The sequence below is a fragment of the Lutjanus erythropterus genome, chromosome 16 (assembly GCF_056507025.1).
Source record: "Lutjanus erythropterus isolate fLutEry1 chromosome 16, fLutEry1.hap2, whole genome shotgun sequence".
NCBI lineage: Eukaryota > Metazoa > Chordata > Actinopteri > Lutjaniformes > Lutjanidae > Lutjanus > Lutjanus erythropterus.
The window spans coordinates 11,467,208-11,488,556 of NC_139332.1; the positions used below are offsets into that span (position 1 = coordinate 11,467,208).

At 40.5% G+C, this 21,349-nt stretch overlaps 1 protein-coding gene across 1 annotated transcript in view; it reads left to right on the forward strand.

Annotated features, from left to right (window-relative positions):
- The window catches only part of LOC146312761 (triple functional domain protein-like), a 105,136-nt gene that overhangs the window by 9,726 nt on the left and 74,061 nt on the right, over positions 1 to 21,349 (forward strand). Inside the window, exon 2 of the mRNA XM_084739703.1 lies at positions 12,961 to 13,011. Within this exon, the coding sequence (XP_084595829.1) occupies positions 12,961 to 13,011 (51 nt within the window). The remainder of the gene's footprint in view (positions 1 to 12,960; positions 13,012 to 21,349) is intronic.

Genomic DNA, 21,349 nt, shown 5'->3' on the forward strand with positions numbered 1-21,349 from the left:
TAAAAAATTTGTCAAATCTTCACTAGGGCTGGGTGTCGTTTGAAAAATTATGGTACGAGTACCGTTAAAGTGATACCGATATCAGTACTTCATTCAATTCTTTTTTGATTTCCATACTTTTGAATATTTTGGTAGTATCACAGCATGATTGATTGCCATCTCAGTCAAATAACTCATGCTTGACTTCACCACCACAGATTGTATGCACTAGCTGTAGCTGCTGTAGTGGGTCAGTCACACATCACATTAAATTGAAGGATCCCTGCAATGATTGGCTGTGAGCAAAACAAGGAAAATAGTCATTATTTTCTAGATCTGGCATCAAAAAGGATTGAATGCAGGTATTATTTGACTGGAGAAGTTTCAATATTACTTTGCACTGGGTTATTTCAGTCAATAAAAGGCATTGAGTTCTGATATTCAGCCCTATTTTTCACAGCCTGCTGTAGCCAGAAATGTGCTATGAGAGCTGAGAGAGGAAATTAAATCAGTAAAATTGCGAGGGAGAAAATCAAAACACTGAGCTCAAAGACGCTAAAATGCTTTGTGGAGGTGAAAGGAACTCCAGAATTTGGTGATGATTCTCCGTGGAGTCAACATTATTTCTGCATGTCCTGTGACTCATTATTAATAAAAAAATATTAATTATAGCAACTTTAAATGTTAAGCTAGCTCAGAAAGATCATCCGTGATCAGTTAATCCTCTCTGGAAAAATTCTGGTCAAATCATTTCTGTGGTAAACACGATGCCAAGCTGGCACAATATGTCATAAGCCTTTGTCGCTTATCTGTGTATCATATCACAGGCTTGTAAAGACTAGTCATCTGGGTCAGGTTTGCTTTAGTATTACAGTGACGTATTCCAGTGTGCAAAGTCTGGGTTTGCCTGCTAAGTTTTTTTTTCCAATGTGCTGTTGAATTAATGTCATGAGGTAAGCTAAGAGGTACATTATGGTGGCAGTAGGACAGTAACAGTTTCCTGTCTGAACCATACTAGATTTTGTGGTTGGAACTAATCAGACAGAAGCTTAATGAGCATATTCTATGAGGTTTTAACAACTAATAAGCACACCTACAAATGCAGACCATAAAGGAATCGGTTCCAAAGCGATCTTGCGTTATACAAATTAAGAGAGAATCAACTAGCAGTAATAATGCAAATGGAGAAATCGATGCACATTTAAGATTTTTTGGGACTGCCGTGGTCATAGAAAAAGAGTTGAAAAATGTTCCTGACCTCACAGATTGGGGTCCACACAGCAGAACCGGTCGGAAAACCCGGCCCACAGATGTCTGGCTAGACTAAACACTGTAATTTTTCAATCAGAACACGGTGAGCGAAGCCATCAGAAGCCATGAAGTAAGAATGAATGGCAGCACACTGGAGTTGCTTGTAGCCCGAAGCATGTATGATGTCAGTGTGAACTCTAAGGTGTACCACAGTAATACAAACCGAAACCAGAACAAAAAGCACCAGATTGCATTTCAGGGGGAGTAACGCTCACTTCTCTGATAGTCGGATGCTTGTAAACAAGTTTTGTCTTTCTCTGGATGTGCCGTACATGGCAATGTGAAGAGCGGTCTGTAACAGCTTACCAATGAGGTAGGATGAGTTTGGGGAGTGATTTGAAAAGGGTGATGAATAACATTGACCCTGTATGTCTAGTTATTCTCCGATGAAGTGACTACAGAAATGGATTTGATAAGATTTCCATAGATGTACATGTTGATAGTAAAACACTGTAAGAATCTATATCTGCGAATACAATGTTTTGATCCCAGAAAGTCAGGATGTTATTAATAATATAGTGAGCAGATTGCAGATCCTCTCAGAGAGGGTATGGAGTGTGTGGGAAAGCAGACTGGCCAAGAACTGTTTTAACAACAAATCTGCTCGCTTCCACAGGAATATATACATGATGTGTTCGAGAGCAGAGCTATGTGGCAGCGGTACAAGTCCCTGTCACTGTTCGTGTGTGTGTGACGGTGCGATGCTGTTAGCTCTAACAGCATTACGCATGTTAGAGGTGAGAGTTCATTGGATTACACACACTGACCTAATCTGATCTGCTGTTTATTCCCAGGGATTACTCTGTGTGTGTGTGTGTGTGTGTGTGTGTGTGTGTGTGTGTGTGTGTGTGTGCGTGTGTGTGTTGTATGTGTTGTATGTAGGTGTGGAGGTAGAGAGAGGATGGTTAGAAGGTGGATTTATGGTGTGTTAGTTCACATGTTTACACACACGAAAAACGTTGTCTGACATTTTGGGAAATATGCTTATTTGCTTTCTTGCAAAAAGCTAGGTTTGTTACCACTCACGTCTTTCTATTAATATCCCCTTTTGCAACAAAGGGATTTGGCTAGCGTCACTCTGTCTGACTGTAACAAGTCCCAAAATCTGTACAAAAACTGAAATATAAAAACAGGTTGTTGTTTCATTGTGGTTTATGTGCTGGACTGTGCTGGACTGTGCTGGACGCTTAAACCCCTTTAAAACCACAACTTGTCCTTTGTAAACATAGATTTTTAAACAGATTAAACAAGCAAGATATCGTGTTAGTTAGTGTTACAGGGTGTGGTAGGTAGATTTTGGCACCTTTGGACAGGGTCAGGCTAACTTCTTCCTGCTGTCAACTAAGCTTGCTAAGCTAAACTAACTGCATCTTTGCTGTAGCTTCATTTTAATAGACAGATCTGAGAGTGATCTTGGCAAGAAAGTGAATGACTGTATGTCCCACAATGTTAAACTATTCCTTTAACTGTTGTCTAAACAACCACAATACCTAACCCCACCGAATCATACTCACAACAGCCCATACCAGCAAAGGCAACAAACACAAGCAAATCAGAGTTGAGTAGAAGTCGGAGTAGGGTGAGTCATTTAGGCGGATTTATTGACAGAATGAATGAAGAGATGAATACAATATTCAAAGATATGTTATCATTAGTGTATAATCACTTGAAAATAAGAATCTTTGTGTTTTCGTCACCTTAGAATGAGCTGTTTGTATCTACGAAGGGGTGTGGGTCCTCTTCTGTGGAGGTCGCCATGTTGCACCACCACATTTCTACAGTAGCCCAGACTGGACAAACCAAACTTTGGCTCTGGATACTACTTTTCATGTTTTGCATGATTTTCGCAGACACTGTAGGTTCTCCTACACATTTAAAAGTCGTTTAAGTCCTACTTAAGTCCTTGTAAGATTGGCAGAATTTTTATTAAATTTGTAACTAATCTGATCAAGGAATAAGCAAACAAATCTACAAATATGACAATGCATTTGATTGCAACTCTCTGGAGTTATAATTAGATCTGTACTGAGTGCTTTGGACACATTTGTGTGGGTACCAAAAACCAGACTGTGAAACCATGTGTGATTTTTAGTTCAAAGCAGTGGTGTAATTCAGAAAAGGGAGACATTTTATCACAAGAAATACAGTAAGCACAGCTTTGTGTATTATAGGTGCATGTTATATCCTGCTTTCATGTCCACCAAACAAGGCTGGGCTTGCAGTCTGCCACCATCATAACAACAGCTACCATGTCTGTCTGACCTGTGCTATGTCTTTACTAACAAGCCTATGTAAGCCAGCTTTTGGCAAAGGCCTGAGCTATCAGTGAAGCTTCACCACTCACACAAACACACACACATGTTGCCGCCCAGATACAGACAAGATAAGACCAAAGGCCGGCTGATAAGAGCTAATAGCGACGGTCGGTTTCTATGCTCTGGATACAGGCCATTTAGTTCAAGGGTGGATCACTCGCTGCATTTGGGTGCATTAAAAACAAAGTTACCTGAGGTGTTACCCAAATCCACCTACAAAATAAACCAAAAGATAAAGGCAGAAGTTTGCTCATGTGGTGAGATAGCTGTCAATCAGAATAATTGTGAATCAGGGCGGGCAGAGCAAGATATTTACAGTCAGTTTCACAGTAGGTAAGGAAAAGTAAAAAGAGGGCTATTCAGTGTACAGTTAGCTTTGTCTAATACTGTTTAGCACAGTTAGATATGAGTTGTTTAAAAGTATAATAATGTCAAATATAGTTCTGTGTTCATTAACCGGGGAATACAAGTATTAGGGTGTTTGTCAGATGTGTAAATTAAATCGTTTTTGGCTTGTTTGAATCCCCTCCTAGGAACAACTGAAACACACATGCATTACACACGCACACACACACACACATGCAAACCTCTCGCCTCTCTGTGTGTTTATAAAAAGGAGCTTGTCCCACTTTTCCCTCTCATCTGCCGTGCTCTCGTTCGGTAATTTCTCCGGCGTGATAGCTAATTGGTGTGTGCTCGGGGAAAATTTGCCGCCCCGCCGCTGCTGCCTTTCTTAAAACAAGCTGGAACGGGAGAGGGAAAAGAGTCGAGGGGGCAAAGAGAAAAATGGAGAGAAGATGGAGAAGGTGGAGAAGACAGGAGGTAGGTGGCGGGGGGAGCACAGGTTTGCAAGCGGCCGTGAAGTCACGTGTGCTGATAACCACTTTCTTTACGCATTCTTGTAAGAAGAGCATAAACAATAAGCCTTGGAGCGAGTGAATGATTTTATTGTCCTGTTAGAGGAGAATAAGGAAGTCCATTCAGTGCAGGTGGAAGAGAAAGGAGAGAAGCTGTAAAATTCAAAGACGGGGAGAGGGAGAGAGCTAGACCTTGGAGAGATAATGAAGAGACAAGTGTAGGTGAGTGCCAAGCTCTGCTAACAGAGTTTCAACTGGTTAATGAAATAGGTCAGTGGAAGAATTGAATGGCTTGCAATTGATTAGGATCAGTGTGAAAGATTTGCCAGAATGCTCTCTGCTCCTATTTTGAGAGCAGAAAGAGACAGAGAGAGAGTGAACCAAACTAGGACAAGTCCTGAAAGACCATTGTACTCCTTTTTTCTTTGGGTCTCCAGTGCATTCAAAACTGCTATTTCACTGTTGCCCTCCCCATCTTCCACACTTCCTCTCTCTCTGTCTCTTCCTCCGACTACTTTTAACCCCCCATTCCTCTCCCGATAAGGGCCAGTAACCAAGAGAAATTGATCCACTGTAAACATCACAGTCAGTGGCCTTTTGTGTCTTCAAGCAAATGCTATGGACCGCTGGGGTCCTTGAGAGAGTCCCAGAGGTGCCCAGACAAAATGAGGAGCAGTTTAAAGCAGTGGCCTTTAGGCAGAGCCATGCTTTTTATCTTGGCTACAGTATCTAATAGGGGCTATTTTTCACCTGGGAGGTGAGGGCAGATAACAACATTGTTGGACAGAAAAATGTAATTCTTGAGCATCACGACTGAAGAGTACTGGTTTAATGAAATGAAAGACTTTTTGTATATTCTCTTTGCTCCTATCATAGATTTAGTTTGATTAAAGATGAATCTGTCATAGACAGAGTTGTGAGTCAGTCAGATGTGTATTTCCTGGTAAAACTACTCGGGTGTATGAGTAGTGATCTTTTTCATGTTTTAACTTTGTTTGGAATGAAGAAGAACTGGCTTGTTAGTTCACAATAATTGATCCTTCCAAGGTTGCAGATATGAACACTGTCACTGTTGCACCAAGCAAAAGCTGGTTTTAAGGATGAAATATATATGCAAAACATATGTATTGCCTGAACATATTGATTGATGGTTGGGATGAGATATTAACTTCACTTGAATTTCACATTTGCATGTTTGTTAGGACCAACCTTCGAATCCTACATTTCTTTTGATTGTTCTTTGGACAGTCAGTGCTACCTGTCAACAAGCTGCAATTTAGCACATTAATGGAACAGAGGAGTATGAATTGACAATACAGTAACCTCCCAGACTGACGCCATGTTAAATTATGTTCGGAAGGAAGCTTTTCAGGTGTTAATCAGCCATGGTTTGATCCTGATCTGCCCCCAAGAGGAACCTCCAAGGTACACAAACTGCGCAGGCTTGTATCAGGGATGCACCAGTCCAACTTATTCCCTCCCAATACTGATTCTGATAGCTCAGTTGAGGGTATCTGGCAATATGATGCCTGATCCTATACTAGTGCTCTCTTTCCCAAGTAGAGTTGTACTCCTGACTACTTAGTGTCTCTGTTGCCTTGAGTTTGACCTATATATTTAATTCACACACCTTTTAAGGAAATTGTCTGTAGCCCATCAGACTTCTGTGTCTATTTCAGCCAACCATTCATGGGTATGATTGTTACATCTGCACATTCTGCGTAAGCTAGCTAGTGAGTCAGTGTCAACAGGGGAACTATTGTCTCAAACCAAGCCAAACAGCAGCACAGGTTTTGGGAGGCTGTTAGCTGGGGAGCTGCCACCATCCATGTTCCAATCGCATCGCTTGATTGTGCAGAGCAGAGAGTGCACCCAGTTAGTAAACTGATGGCCAAGCTGGGTCAAATCCAGTCCTCCTGTGCTTCTCATGTGGTCCAGAGGCAGCAACTGATGGTCCTGCATCGTCTTGGCAGCCAGTTTGATTAAGTTTGCCTCTCTCAGACAACTTAAATATTTTTGACTGCTTTTGTTTCTTGTCAGACATTGTACCACCACATGCTTAAGAAACACAATTCTGAACTTACCCTGACCTGACCTCTGGATGAATTTCGTATTGAACTGTTGGCGTACGAGTTGCATCGTGGTTAATGTGGGTGCCAGGTTTTGACAAAGAAGATGAATGGTTGGAATAATAAGGATGCTATCTCTGGTTCTGCATCAGTTTTGATCCCCTTTTCTTTTAAACTGTCCACCATCAGTCTGGCAATGTTAAGGGAGTGCAGAGTTAAATTGGGTCAGACTGTGAAAGGGACTTTGTCCACGCATAGCAAAGGTGGGCTCTTTAATAATGCTTTGTTGGCAGACTGATGACCACCGTGGTTGAAGTAACAAAGAAAGGAACCACGTCTGCAGAATCTCAGTCTTATACAGAAATCCACAGAAAGTGGCGTCACTGTGCCGATCACCTTGTTTGACTAAGAGGTTATCTCTGGGAAGTGCAGTGCATAAATACCACAGCAATGAACATTTGACTCCTAAAGCTGAGACCAAGATAACAAACACACAAACCTCTTTCATTTTCACTTGAAGTTCAGCATTACCTACCACTTGACTATTTTGATCATGAGTTTCGCAGGTTGACATCACAAGTTTCACTCCATCGGTATCTCACCACCTACAGTTCTGTGCCAACTGCCAAGCAACAAAAATCCTCTCAGATGGCTTATCCCTTAGGTATTATTTTGTTAAATGTGTTGTCCATGGCCCCTGACATTTAAATGTTTGCTAAACCCCTAGAGCAGTGTCTAGCGCTACACTCAAGACAGCTTTGACAGGCGGGTATTGCTCATTGTTTTTGCGCCTCACACCTCATTCTAGTCAGTGTGAGCCAGACAATAGGTATTTTTAAATGAAAGGGGGTCTTTCCTTTTTCTGTATGAGTCAAACGATGAGTGTGCCTGCCGAGAAGGGAAAGGCAGGGGCCCACAGAAAGGGTGGTCTTGTGTTAATATGGGCTCAGAGACAGAAAGTGTGTGTTGGGACAAGAGGGAGCTGCCTGTGGAAGGGAGCTCAGTTCAGGATACAGTATAGCCTGTGTTCAACCGAGCTGAGCTCCAGGTGAGTTCACTGTACCTGAGTGTTTGCATGTTTCACAGAGATGGGAGTTTGGGTGATTTCCGTTGCAGTTTTTGCTTTGTCATTTCCTCAGTGGCTGTCAGATGTGTGTGTGTGTGTGTGTGTGTGTGTGTGTGTGTGTGTGTGTGTGTGTCTGTGTGTGTGTGTGTCTGTGTGTGTGTGTCTGTGTGTGTGTGTCTGTGTGTGTGTGTTATGTTTAACTTTATCCAAATAACTGGCTAACGTTTTAGCAGTGGGCTTATCCTACTATGGTCTGCAACAGAGCTGGCTGTGTGTGTGTGTGTGTGTGTGGTTAGATTAACCCACTGCCTCAACGGACACATCTCAGAGGAAAAGCCTCCTTCATGACTGCGTGTGTGTTGCTCTTTATGCACACATACATACATTGTGTTTTATCTCCTTTTTGTCCGTGCATGTTTGACTGTTGGCTCGGCTACAACTTTTATTGTTTAGATTGTGATAAGATGTGGGCAACCACTACTGTAGTCTGGTATTACATTGTTGCACACTGCGGCTTAAGTGGACATCTTTGGCATTGCAAATATGTGAAGTATGTGGGTGTTTGGTCTTTCTCTTGCCTTCTTTTTTCCCTTATTTTCTCCTTCATCCCATTCATTCTCTGTTAAGTTCTCCCAGGTACACTCAGCTTTACCCTGAGATCTGCGTGCTTCTCTTCCCATGCCATGTTTATGTGTGTGTAAGCTTTTTCGTATGAACACGAGCCCCCTGTGGCATTAGCAGTGGTTGCCAGCAAGTTCACTCGTGTGTATGTGTGCTGTGCTGCTAGGTTCATTAAAGCAAATTGCCACCAGCAAAATATTGCAAAATCATGGTCTGGTAGGATGGCTTACTCTAGCAGCCACTACAGAAGAGAACCAATTGTGATGTAGAAAAGCATTGTATCATAAAGACTGGATTAACTGAGGAATGGAAACAGCAGGGTGATTTAATGTGATTCAGAGATATTGCTCCTCACAGGAGAACTCTTTCTCTTGCCTGTGAAGGCCAGAGGTCACCGTCTGGTTACATAAGAGGCTAGAAGGAGTTAAGTTTCTTGCTCAAGGCCCCTTTAGCAAGGCAGATTCTTCTTAGTAGCATGTCTTGAACCTGGACCCCCCCTATGAGGCTGGGACAATACATTTATCTCTTGATTTGATACGTATTGTAATTTTTAAGTATTGTGATTTTATATTGTGTTTTACTGTGATTTTGTTCGCTTTTTAACACCATACCATGGGGAAAAGTTGAATCATATACATCTAGAGACTGAATACCATGAGTCATATTTCATATTTCTGTTTTATTTCAGCAGCATCAATGCAATACTGCATATAAAATAGATAGTAATATACTTTTCAAAGTAAAGTGCCATATTTAGCTGTTCCTACTCAGCAATCAAGAGGCATAAGAAAATAAAGGACATGTTAGGGTAAAATGAACAGACCCTCTGCAAACTCCACACAGCACAAATGTGAGTTTTGACCCTATGAGGCTGCTGTAACTGGTCACTGTGTTTAAGTCAGAGTAATAGAGTTTAAGTCAGAGTAATAGATTTAGTTATTAATGTGAAGTTATTTATTTGTTTGCACAGAGCAGAGGAAATAGAGTAAGAAATATGTTTAGCTAATATTACCATGATTACGAAGATAAAATCTGCTAGCACATTAATAGGAATTCTCATGATGTGTTAGCATCAAGCTAACAGACTAAGCGCTAATTAATTATATAAAGAAAAAATTAATTCTTTTTATTTTTTAATGATGCCCGAATCAAGATAGAAGAGACAACTCTGCAGTCAAACCTCATAGTGTCTCGAGCAGAATTTTTTCCCAATCATCAAGCCAGTATGACATAAACAAGTTAATGATAGGTTACTGTCCTGTGTAGGCATGTCACAAAAAACGATATTTGCTACCAAGTTGATACCAAAGGGAAAAAGAGGGAGAGAATGAGACAGAAAAAGTGACAGACTTGATGTCTGAACAGAAATCACTTTTGCATTACTTTCCAGACATGGCAGCATGCTCTCCTGACAGTGATTTGTGGCAGGCTCAGTAAATGTCCCCCTCAGTCTTTTGTCTGAGAACCTCACGAGAGTTTTTATTTCAGAATGCAAAGAAAGACAACAGTGGCTGAATTTTATTCTCATTTTTGTCTTTTACGGTGTTATCAAATAAAGACTCGAGAATCGTGGTCCTGTGTGCTTGCAAGTGCAAGCATGTTAGTGACAGGGTTATTTTCTGTTGCACAGTCAACTGGAAACGGAAGAGCATGTTTCATTGTTGCTTTGATTAAAAGCAATTACGATTACTTAATTGCAATATCCTGCTTCAGTCCTAATGGTGGCCCTGTAATAACAGTGCCAATTCAGAAATCGGCAGCACAGCTGTTTGAGTGCATTTGGGAAACAAAGGATTTCTCAGTAAAGATAATAGTGAGATAACATTATTGTTTTGCATGCATGTACAAGAGGATGCCAGTTAGCTGCTAAATTTTGCACAACTAAATCTCTTTTATTATGTAGTGTGTGAAATTTTGCGTTGCTTTAAGCTCATTTACAGCATATGTTTACACGTTCCTCTTGCATCAGTTCATTTATGGAAATCTACTTTGTATATAGAGGAAAAAACACAAGTATCCCATGTCACAAAATCAAGAAGACACACTCTATATAACTGTCTAGTATATCACTCATATACTGCATGTATTATATACTGGATGCTGCATAAGTCTTGTGTTAAACATAAAAATCTAACTATATCCCAGTCCATATTGCTGCTGGAGACTTGACAGTATAGAGCCTATATTCAGTCCTCTCTGCCTTAACGCAGCCGTCTGTGAGGTTAAACAGGAAGGCGTAAGCCTGAGTCAGAACAGAGGGAGCATGTGTCACTGAGTCAGCCAGCGGAGCATCCAGCCTGTTTACATGTTGACAGCACATGACACTGACTGTATCTTCCCCCTCAGTCACAGCAGCAGCCTCTCTCTCTCACACACACACACAGGCTATAGGCTGGATCAATGGGCCGATTGTTGTATCGGCTGAGAAACCAGTGGGCCTCGGTCATGAGATATAGGGTGATGAGAAGATGACTCCTGCGTGCACTGGTCCAGTTTGAGCAGAACATGCTGTTTAAGAACATGGGAAACTGTCAGATTGGTGGATTGTAACTTGATTCTTCTTTGCTTTACTGGACAAGCCAAACCAATTTTGTGCAATCACTACAACTTTTCCACAAATCTGACCTGTCGCTGCTTCCCATGAGTTTCACCAATCATAGCAGTCCCCCTGCAAATGTGAATGAATTGACTCAATGTTTTATTTCCTGTTTTGCTGTATTTGTCTTTATTTTTGTTATGAAAAGATGTTTAGGCTTGCCATTGTTATTGACTTTTACCAATGATCTGTGCACTTTTATATGCAATAATAATTATTGTGTACTAGATGTTTGAACTGAGTTAAAGCTCTGAAAAAATGTAGCTTCTTTGTAGAATACAGAGTGCAGTTTTAATCTCCCTGCAATAAGTTGCCTTTGATCTTTAAAGAATTGTACCATATTTCTTAACCTGGCAATTTCATGCAAAAAATGCCAAAAAACATTGCAACATGCGTACATTTTTTTAAATATAAAAGCTGCTGTGAAATCAGGCATTTTAGGCTGCAGCAATCCTAAAAGAAGCCTGCAAAAACTTAGAGAGGCTGGCTTATGTTGGTGAGTTTTCCATGACCAGACTTTAACGCAAAATCATAATTCTGAAAGCTTCAGCTACTTACTGTATGCTATGAATCAATCCAGCAGATTTCTGTATCCCAAGTGGTTGCATATTGGATCACCACTGTTGGCTGTGTACAGACTGCCAGTCTTTGTTTTTAGCCACGCCCATCCTGCACTGATGGCAATGTCAACCTGACAGTCTGTGTTTTTTTGTGGTTTGAAGTAAAGTCTCAACAACTATTGGATGGATTGGCATGAAGTTTGGTACAGACATTTATGTTCCCCTGAGGATGAATTATAGTGACTTGGATGATGCTGTGACTTTTCTTGTGCTAGTATCAGGCCAAAATGTTTATTTGTCCAGCAGTTTTGGTTACCGGACCTGTAAACCTAATGACATTCCCATCAGCTTCAGCTCTGCTTTGTGTTTAGGGATGCAGGGTGTGGATTTTTTTTAGCTGGTACAGTAGTCTGTAGTTACCTGCTTCTCATGGCCGATAATGATAAGATAACTGATAATTTCATATTTTTGTGTTTTAAAAAGAAAGTCATATCAGCTTTATGCACACCTGAGGGTAAGATAATCTCAGATGTAATGAGCAAAGATTGATAATTGAATATTCCACAGCTCTGATCAAATCAGCTCCAACTGACATTACTATGACCACAAAAACAGAGAACAGTTCTAACATAAAAAAAAACTTAAAATATATACTTTGACTTTTGTTTAAGGATCCAATTTAAGGGCTTTGATATACTCTTTCTAATTAGATATTATTATAGTTAATAGTAATTGGCTAAAATTTCAATGTTGAAATAATAAATAATAGTAGAGCTGCAACAATTAGTTGAGTAATCGATTAATTGTCACGTATTAGATTACTAGCCCAGCTACTTTGGCAATCATTTTGAGTCATTTTTTAATTGAAAAAAGTCAAACTTTTCTGATTTCAGCATCTTAAATTTTAACGTCATCTGGTTTCTTTGGTCTCTATGACAGTAAAATGTGGACTAAACAAGACATTTGAGGACAGTTTGGGCTTTGGGGAACAGTGATCAACATTTTTCAACCTTCTCTGACATGTTAATCTATAATGAAAATAATTTTAAGTTGCAGCCATAAATAACAATATTAATTTACCATCATAGGCCCTAATATTTATTGTGCATCCCTAGTGTTTAGTGCTAATTAACAGATGTAAATTAAAATGGAGAACATGGTAAACTTTATACCTGTTCAACAACAGCATGTTAGTGTTGTCATCTCGGGTATATTAGCATGCTGATTTTACTGTTTAAGTGTCAGTTTAACAGCCACACACAGCTGCTAGCATGGCTGTAGACTCTAAGCTGTGTTTTCTTAGTTTGCTGTTGTCATGGTCCATCATGATCGATGATTTAATTTGCTTTTGATGTGATGTGATAATTTAGATATAAAATCACTTTTCAGCACAGTGATTCATCCATTGTATAACATAAAATCTATTTTATGCTTGTAAAAAGCCAACATGTCATTATCAGCTTGTTGTGTCCTCTCCATTGTTCATTTTTTCTGTTGTTGTAAACATTTTGAATCAAGCATAATATGTTCTATTCTTATATTGTACTACATACATTTAATACATTTTTCCGTGTGTGTGCCTACAGATGGATCCCTCCCTAAGGAGCCAAAAGGAGATGTATCGAGTCAGATAGCAGGTAATACAAACATACACAAACCCAAACACTCTACACACAGCATGTCAAAATGTTGCAGCTGTTTTTCCATCCTCGCTATGACTGTTTTTGTTAGTGTGTTTGGTGATGATGGAAAAGAAGTGTGTTTTTTTTTTTATTGTAGTGGAAATAACAGTGTCACATACAGACACAGACACACACGCTTTTTCATTAATATTTCAGTGTTCCCAGTGACAAAGACAGGTCATTGTCACCATCATTTCTCACATCTCCCTGACTCCCCTCCCCTCCCTCATCTATGCCCCTCCATCTCCTCCTTCTCCCCTGCTATCACATACCATGTTCCCCGACGCCCATGATTGGCTACCTGTGTCTAGCTAGCACCCGTCTCCGTAGCGACAGCAGGCTCCCCATGATGAGTTGAGATGGACGATGTATGTAGTCTCCAGCCGTCAGTCCATTCTCATTTGTTTTAGATTTGATATTTCCGGTTGCTTCTTCTGTCCCCTTTGTTATGATTTATTCACCCAATTTCCCATTTTCTCATCCTAAAATGGTCTTTCTTCTCGGCTATACTTGATATTCCTGTTGTTTTTATTAATGCATTGAATAGCAAGCCAAAAAAGTGTGTTCTGATGGTTTGTTCCCACATATAAGATGGTTTATATCTGCCTCTGATGTGACATTTTGAAGAGACATTATGACTTTGATATTTAAGATTATTACTCCCCTGTGCTTTAGTGGGAAGTTTCACAGACTTTCTAGTCTGGAAAGGAGACACACTCTCACACAAATGATTGATTTCAGTAGCTTTAGTCCAAAACTATCAGCAGGATTGGCCTTGAAAAGTAAAAAAGCCCTCAAATCCTACATATAAAGGAGGACAGTGAGTTGGCAGGTTGCTCTGATGCCCAGGGGCCCTGATGGAGACAGCTCTAGTGCCCGCAGAAAAAGGCGATGAAAACAACACAAATGTAATTATATCTTAGACAATACTTGGCTTCATTGCTACCGTTTGGCCGGGCTGGAAACGTTGTCAGGGCCCAGTGTTTCTCCTAAGCTTCCTGGTGCTCGCCAGTTATCACTTCCTGGTTTAGAGGGTGTGTGTGGGGAGGGATTAGGCCTGTCCATCTGCTGGCCTGGCCTCCTCACACAGCCACTGGTCTGACTGGGTGGCTGAAGAGTGGGCAGCAAGGGGAAGGAGGGGGAGTGCAGTGCTGTTATGTAATAATGTTAATGCCTTTGGACCTTAACAGATGTGCTGAAGAGTTCTTTGCGAGGAGGGACTGTTGTGGGCATTTCCTCACTGTCTCCCTGGTAGTTTGATCAAAATGTAGAGCTACTGATTTGTGTAAATCCTCAGTAATCAATTGCATGCTACAAGCTGAGATTTAATTTCACAGTGGCCTCCAGATGGCGTATTTGTGCAGATTAGAATAGCTGAAGCAGCAGGCAGAGCTTCAGTTGGCTGTTGACAGTAAACTACAGCTCAAAACAAGACTACAGTGTCAAACTGTTCACTGTGTATTGCACTGAATCTCAGCTGGCGACAAAAGGGAGTGTGGAAGTATTTATAACCCTGGAAAAATGTATAAAATAAAATGCAGTGGTTGTTTTCTTCTCTCTATCTGCTGCCAACAATAGTGCTTTTTCTCTGTCTTGTCACAGTTTGTCAGAATGAGATCAGGTGGCATTAAAAGACCCGGACGAATGAACTCTTGGCACCAATAACAAGCTGTCTTTTCTCTCTCCGTCTTTCTTTTCCTCCTCCCTCTCCCCTCCTCCTCCTCCCCTGCTGTGTTTGGGTCGCTGGGGTAACCCTGGCCTGTTTCTCGCTCGGTTAGCCTACCCTGCTATTAGAGGTCTGGACGGATGGAGAGAACAGAAAGAGGCGGAGGTAAAAGGAAAGATGGTGCACTCTCTTTCTCTCTCCTAGGGCCAAAACTTAAGATTTGGGGACAAAAAGAGGAAAAATGGGGCAGGACATGGAGAGTCTGAGCGGACTGGACTGGAAACAAACACCCAGGCTGTGCTGCTTAATCGCTTATGCTGTCAGCGTGGTGTTTTCGAGATAATGATACCCTGTTTTCATCGATAGGGCCTGATTTTCAATGCAGCATGAAATAAGTGCTGCAGAAATATCTTTTAAAAAAATTGCACCTTTTAGTTCACGCTGTCTATCTTGAATCAGACCAGACGGCTGGCCAGAGAAATCATCTCAGTGGTGTCAAGAAGGATTTTACTCAACAAGTTTATAGGTATCCATCTGAAAAAAACAGAGTGAAACCTGCCTCTCTCTACCTTAAATGTATAATATTCAGCATTTTCCTAAAATAAAATATGCACAGACTCAAATAAACATAATCTCTCTAAATCATCACTTATAACCCACTAGAAGAGTGTAGTAGTGTCTGTATGCAGAGACTCTGCCCTCTGCCTGCATTTCCTTTTTTCTCATAAATTTGCTGTGCTCAGGATGCTTTAACCAACCTAAAACATTGGTATTTGATGTCCTGGGAATAAATTGTTACTCCAGCCTGTAACTTGTATTATTCTTTGCCTGTTTTACATTAATTAGTGTTCAAATTAATGCTGAATGTTTACAGAATGAGTCGTTACAAATCATTTATAGTCTTTTGAAAGTAGTGGTTGCTTATAATGGTTAAAGTGACCATTTTTATAAAGTAGCGGCAGGCAGTCACTGGACTCAAATTTGCTTTGACAGTTATAAACAGCTGATCAACTTACAGTGTAGGACTTGTTGTCGCTTGTTACGGTCAAATTATCATGTTGCACTTGTCTTGCACTCCTGCAGTATTCCTGCAGCCTGCCTGACCTTCCTCGAGTCTGAGGAGGAAGGGGTGGGGTGTACAACTAGAGCTCTCCCCTAATAGTGGACCTAACCCAACTCAGTGCTGAGAGTCTTGGTCAGCCATGTTTTAATTTATTCGCAGAAAAAACAAAACAACACTTCAGATTCTATTCGGGAGCTGCACAGGAGATTGCTGCATCACAGACCTTTTTTTCCCAGTGCACTGCTGCTAACTGTGCTGTAGGTGCCATTAGCCAGTTACCTCAGTTAACGATCCTATGGGATACCGTCTCTGAGAGCAGTGGAGGCTGGTTTGACAGGGAATCCAGCACCTTAGGGGATTTAATGTTATACCAGTGCCGACTAGGACTGTGACTGCAGGGGCAACGAAGACACGATGGGTTCAGGCAGTGACAGCAGGCATGAAATGGTCGAGGAGAGAGGTTGTAATTTAGTGACTTACTTTGTGGCACACATCATTCATAGCGTTGATAAGTCTGTGAATATTTGTTTTTGTGAAGTTGGAAGTTATTTATTCCTGTGCTTTGAACAACAAGAGCTGTGTGAGTTTATATTATGTTGAAATATCTTAACAACATATTCAGTCTCCATGCTGATTGTTCTGACGCATTGAAATCACCTGTTTTATCTGTAGTATTTAACTGACAGCTTGATTTGTGTCCCAAAAGTATATATCTCTTAATAATTAAATTATTGTTTTAAATGTGCGAGAACTAGTCGCCTAATGACTGACTAGAAAAATCTTTACGAACAACTTGCATCAACCATAGATCAAATAATTAATAGGATTTCAACCTGTTTAATATATACTGTCTATTGCTCCAACTGCAGTTGCTCCTCTAAATATCTAAAAATATGGGCACATATTGCTCAATCACCAGATGAAACAATTGGCTGTAATTCCAGGTTCTTTCCTGTTAACTCATTATCTAGTTGTTTGTGTTGTACAGTGACATAGCCGGTGCAAGCTGTACCCACAGTAGGTGCATTGTTAGACTAGCACAGCTGTGTCTGAACACAACAGCCAATCAGATCAGCCCCTCTTGTTTCACGGCCGTCAAGGAGGCCAACATCCTCTTGTGCAGCAGCCAATGATAGTCGTTCTAGTAGGACAGAGAGGCGGGCTGACAGCTGCCAGTTAGAAGTAATGTTGGCTCATGGCAGTTCAGACAGGAAGCGATGAATAAGACAGAGTTGTGCACAAAGCACAAAATAGAAATTGTAACAGAGAGAACAAGGGGAAGAGGAAAATGGAGGGTTCATGACATGAGAGAAAGAAGATGAGTCAAAGTGAATGAATGAGTGAGATTTCTCTTACCATCACACACAGGAAAAGTGACACCTGCATCAGTCACACACACAGTTATCCGTCACATTCAGCTCATTTCTATTTGGTGGAATTGGGTGTCTGAAAAGTCTGTAATGACAGGAAAATGACACACTCAGTCATGACACCACTCCAGGTTCCAAACACATTGCAGACCGTAGCACTGCATTTCTTTGTATCTAGTAACAGATCACCAGGTTAGCAGTAACTGACCATTTGATAAACTCCAGGCAGTGATTACCAGCAACTGTCAAGGCAACTGTCAGACTTTTGATTGCATGTTAAAACATTGTGCAATGAGCTGTAGTAAGAATAATTCTCAGCATTTAAAGGGACATTTCACCCCAAAATCAAAAATACATATTTTTCCTCTTACCTGTAGTGCTGTTTATCTGTCTAGATAGTTTTGGTGTGAGTTGCAGAGTTTTGGAGATATCAGCCATAGACATGTCAAAAAATATCTTTCAGCACCAGTGTCTCTTTCCAGAAATCATGACCCGGTTAATCAAAATAATTCAGAAAGTAATCCCGGTAGATTCCACCATAAAAAGAAAGTAGTTCCTACATAGCTTAACTAGCTTAGTTTGCTTAATTAGCTGGCTAGCTCCAGCTGATCAAATCTGCTAGTAGCAGTTGTCATTGCAGACAGCAAATTTGTCAGAAGGTGGCAAAAAAAAAAAACTTTTATGTCTCCCTCTGTCTGAAAGCAAGGACCCACTGCTTCAAACATTACTAAGAATTTGAAGTTGTAAGTCTGCTACTGTTATTATTATAAACTGGATATTTGCCGTAAGAGAAAAGCTTGAGGCATAGCAACAGTAGATATTAATTGGGACAATTTTGGACTGACACAGACAGACAGTGAAAACTTGAATTTGAAACAGACGGTATAGTGCCTTCCAGGGATTGATATTAAAAATGGGCTGTGGCCTCAGAAAGTTACTCTGTGCCCACCAAGGTTAATCACCTTGAACCTTTGCCAACATGTTACAGTTCCACAAGTGTGTCCGTTGGACTACTGAAGTTTGGGTTTACAAAGCCTACAGAAACTGCCAACACAGTTGTTACAGAAGAACTAGAAACACACAAGATAGACTATTTAGTATTTACTTCTAGTTTAAGAGGCTAGAATATGACACATCTAAGGATGTGATGCACTGCGGTGTGTACTGCCAGTTTCCTCAACTGGCCCAGGAATCTAGCTTGTTTTGTAATTGGAATGATGTCTTCTGGAAACATGACATCATAATTCATAGAAAAAGTGGACAACACAAGTGTCACAGTGAAGAAGTGTTAAATTGCCTGTATTGTTTTTACGGAAGTTTACATGTGGGCCACCAAAAGAGGTACTTTATTCACCACGTTTAGGGGCTTGGTGCTTGAAAATATTGTTTGTAGAGTTTGTAAAAAAAAAATGTTTTAGAGTTGTTGTAGGGAGAGAAATGCCTCCGAAACAATGTTTAGTCCATGGGAAAAATAAAGCATATTCATGCATACTTGAGTTAAATCAATATGAAGTGTCAAAATCTAATTAATTCCATTGACGTGTTTCCCACAGTGAACCATTGATGAATAAAATAAGCATGCAGTCAAATAAAACGCTCTGCTCCATATCTTTTTTTTTTTTGTCTAACCTGGCTTTTTGGAGCATCAGATCAGGATGTAGGTCAGGGGTCCAGGTCACGGATGCCCTATTCCTGTCCACTCCCTCAGCCTTTAGGAATTCCTGCCATTCCCACTCATCCCTCAGCCAGGAATTCCTGGCACGCTGTGAATGTGGGAAGTCCGCAGTAATGCAGGGATGCTCACACATGTGCGCGGTTCTGGTTTCTCTTGACCCATAACAGCTGGCTTAGAAATGATGAGTCGTGGTCAGCTGCCGGGGAGCCATTATGAGATTACGGCTGTATGTAACTGCTCTTTAATCAGATAGGGAAGATGCTGTGAGTGTGTGTGTGTGTATGTGCTGTTTTTGTGGTATGTAGGCAACTTTTCCCCTCCCTCCCTCCCTCTGTGGACTGACCGTACTACCCGTCCCATCTGTCCCACTCCAGGCAGCTGTTGCACTCTCTCTGCGGTCTTGTTTTTTTTTAAACACAGAAACACACACACTCAGACCCCTCCCCGAGCTATTTGTCACCATCTCTCTGGGGCAGCCTTGTAGTGTTGTTGTTGAGCGAACTGCTTTGTTATATCAGGCAGCCTAATGCTCACTTGACCTCACTGAGGCCCCTACAAGTCTCAAGCCTCTGAGGTGTGTGCTGTGTGTTGACATATTCTGACACACACATGCTCGACCCAGTAACAGTCCTGACCTGGAATGATGGGCTGACCGTGTTGCGATGGTTTCCGCACAGCAAAGAATGATGGACGTTTATGGCATTTCCCTCTCATCCCTTGCCCTTTCTCACTGAGTGGGTGTCGCCGTGTCAGTGGTGGCTGTGTTTCGCCACCACCCACTTTACATAGTGGCTCAGGAAGTTTTGGGACTGACCCTCAATGAGGAAAGGTTGCTCTTGTCAGTGGTGCATTTTGTTGTGTGGGATAGACGAGCTTCCTGGAAAATACAGTTCACCTCAGCTTTGGGGATTAAAGGCTCAGCAATGGACACTGATTTCCTGAATTTAGACACCATCAACAAGGTAATAACCCCGTCAGGTGTAGCTAATGGCTTATTGATTATAAATAAAAAGAGGAATGTTATGAAATTACATGTTCTGGTGTTTCCCACAGTCTGTCATCGTGCTTCATCACATGGGAGGGTAAACATTGACTACTTGTTATTAACTTTTCATTAAGTGTGCCCAACAAATTCATGAATGACAGCACTCAGAATGAATCCAAAACAGAAAGTGCCTCAGTAGACCTAATACACCTGGGTCGGCTGTCCTCCTGTTGTTTTATTTCGTTTGGAGATGAAACTGTATTCTAAAAACCCAGCATGGCTGTGGTTGCAGGCACTTTTTAATTCCATTATTTCAGCTTCATAGTTTGATCATGTCTTGCTGCAATCATTAATCAATTATGGACTGATTTTTGAATTAATCGCCTGCTGTTTTGATAAATGATTAATCAGTTAATTTAATTTAAGAAAAAAACATCCAAAATTCCCTGATTTCATCTTCTCAAATGAAAATATGTTCTGGCCTCTTTACTTCTTTGTGACAGTAAACAGAATATTTTTGATTTTTGGACAAAATAAGACATTTGAGTATGTCATCTTGGGGTTTGGGAAACATTGATCATTGTTTTTCAACATTTTCTGACATTTTAAAGACCATACAACTAATCTATTAATCAACAGTGAAAATAGTTGCAGCTCTAATAGTGATTCAGTTTTGCTATTTTCTAAGATATCAAATATGGTTTTGTTCTGTCACAGCATGCTGGTTGTTTTTAGGAGAGTCAAGTCTTCCTGACCGATTTAAACTTATTCAAATGCTCTCTATAATAGATGTACCCAGTGCCGTTAATTACAGTCGAAGCTTTTCTTTTAATCAACCATTTTTTCATAATTATCAGTTCTGCAAGTCAAATTACAGATAGTCTTTAATAAGGTTGCAACTACCAATTATTTTCATTTTCTCCTCATTGTTTTTGCAATCAGTTGATTGATTGTTTCCTCTATAAAATAGTGAAAGCAGAGAAAAAAATTGTAATTGTATTTGTATTGTAATTTCCAAGGTGGTGTCTTCAGATGTCTTGTGTTGTCTGACCAAACGTCCACAACAACCCAAAGGTAGCCAGTTTACAGTGGCCAACAAATCAAAGCTGAAATTCTTCACATTAAGAACCTGCAACCAGAGAATGAGTGTAGTCTTTGCTTTAAAAATGACTGAAAGATTTAATTGATTATCAGAACTCATCGCTTATCAGTTTATTATAGTTTGACTTATTGATTAATTACCTCAGCAACAAAAGGGACTAAGCAAAATCATGAAATGAGTTAGTGGAGGTATTTTATAGTAATCATCATGAGAAACATTGGATGATATCTTTTTATAACAACAGAAATCGTTTTCTCAGGATTACAGCCCCTAAAACACAGACGTGTGCTACACTAACTATTTTATTATCTCTTAATAATGAGATCATTAAATCACTAGAAGATAATAAGTTAATAAAGTTGTGACCTCCAGATAATGGACTGAAGCCGCTCAGGGCTTTCATTATGCTCAGGCCTCAGCACTAGAACAGGT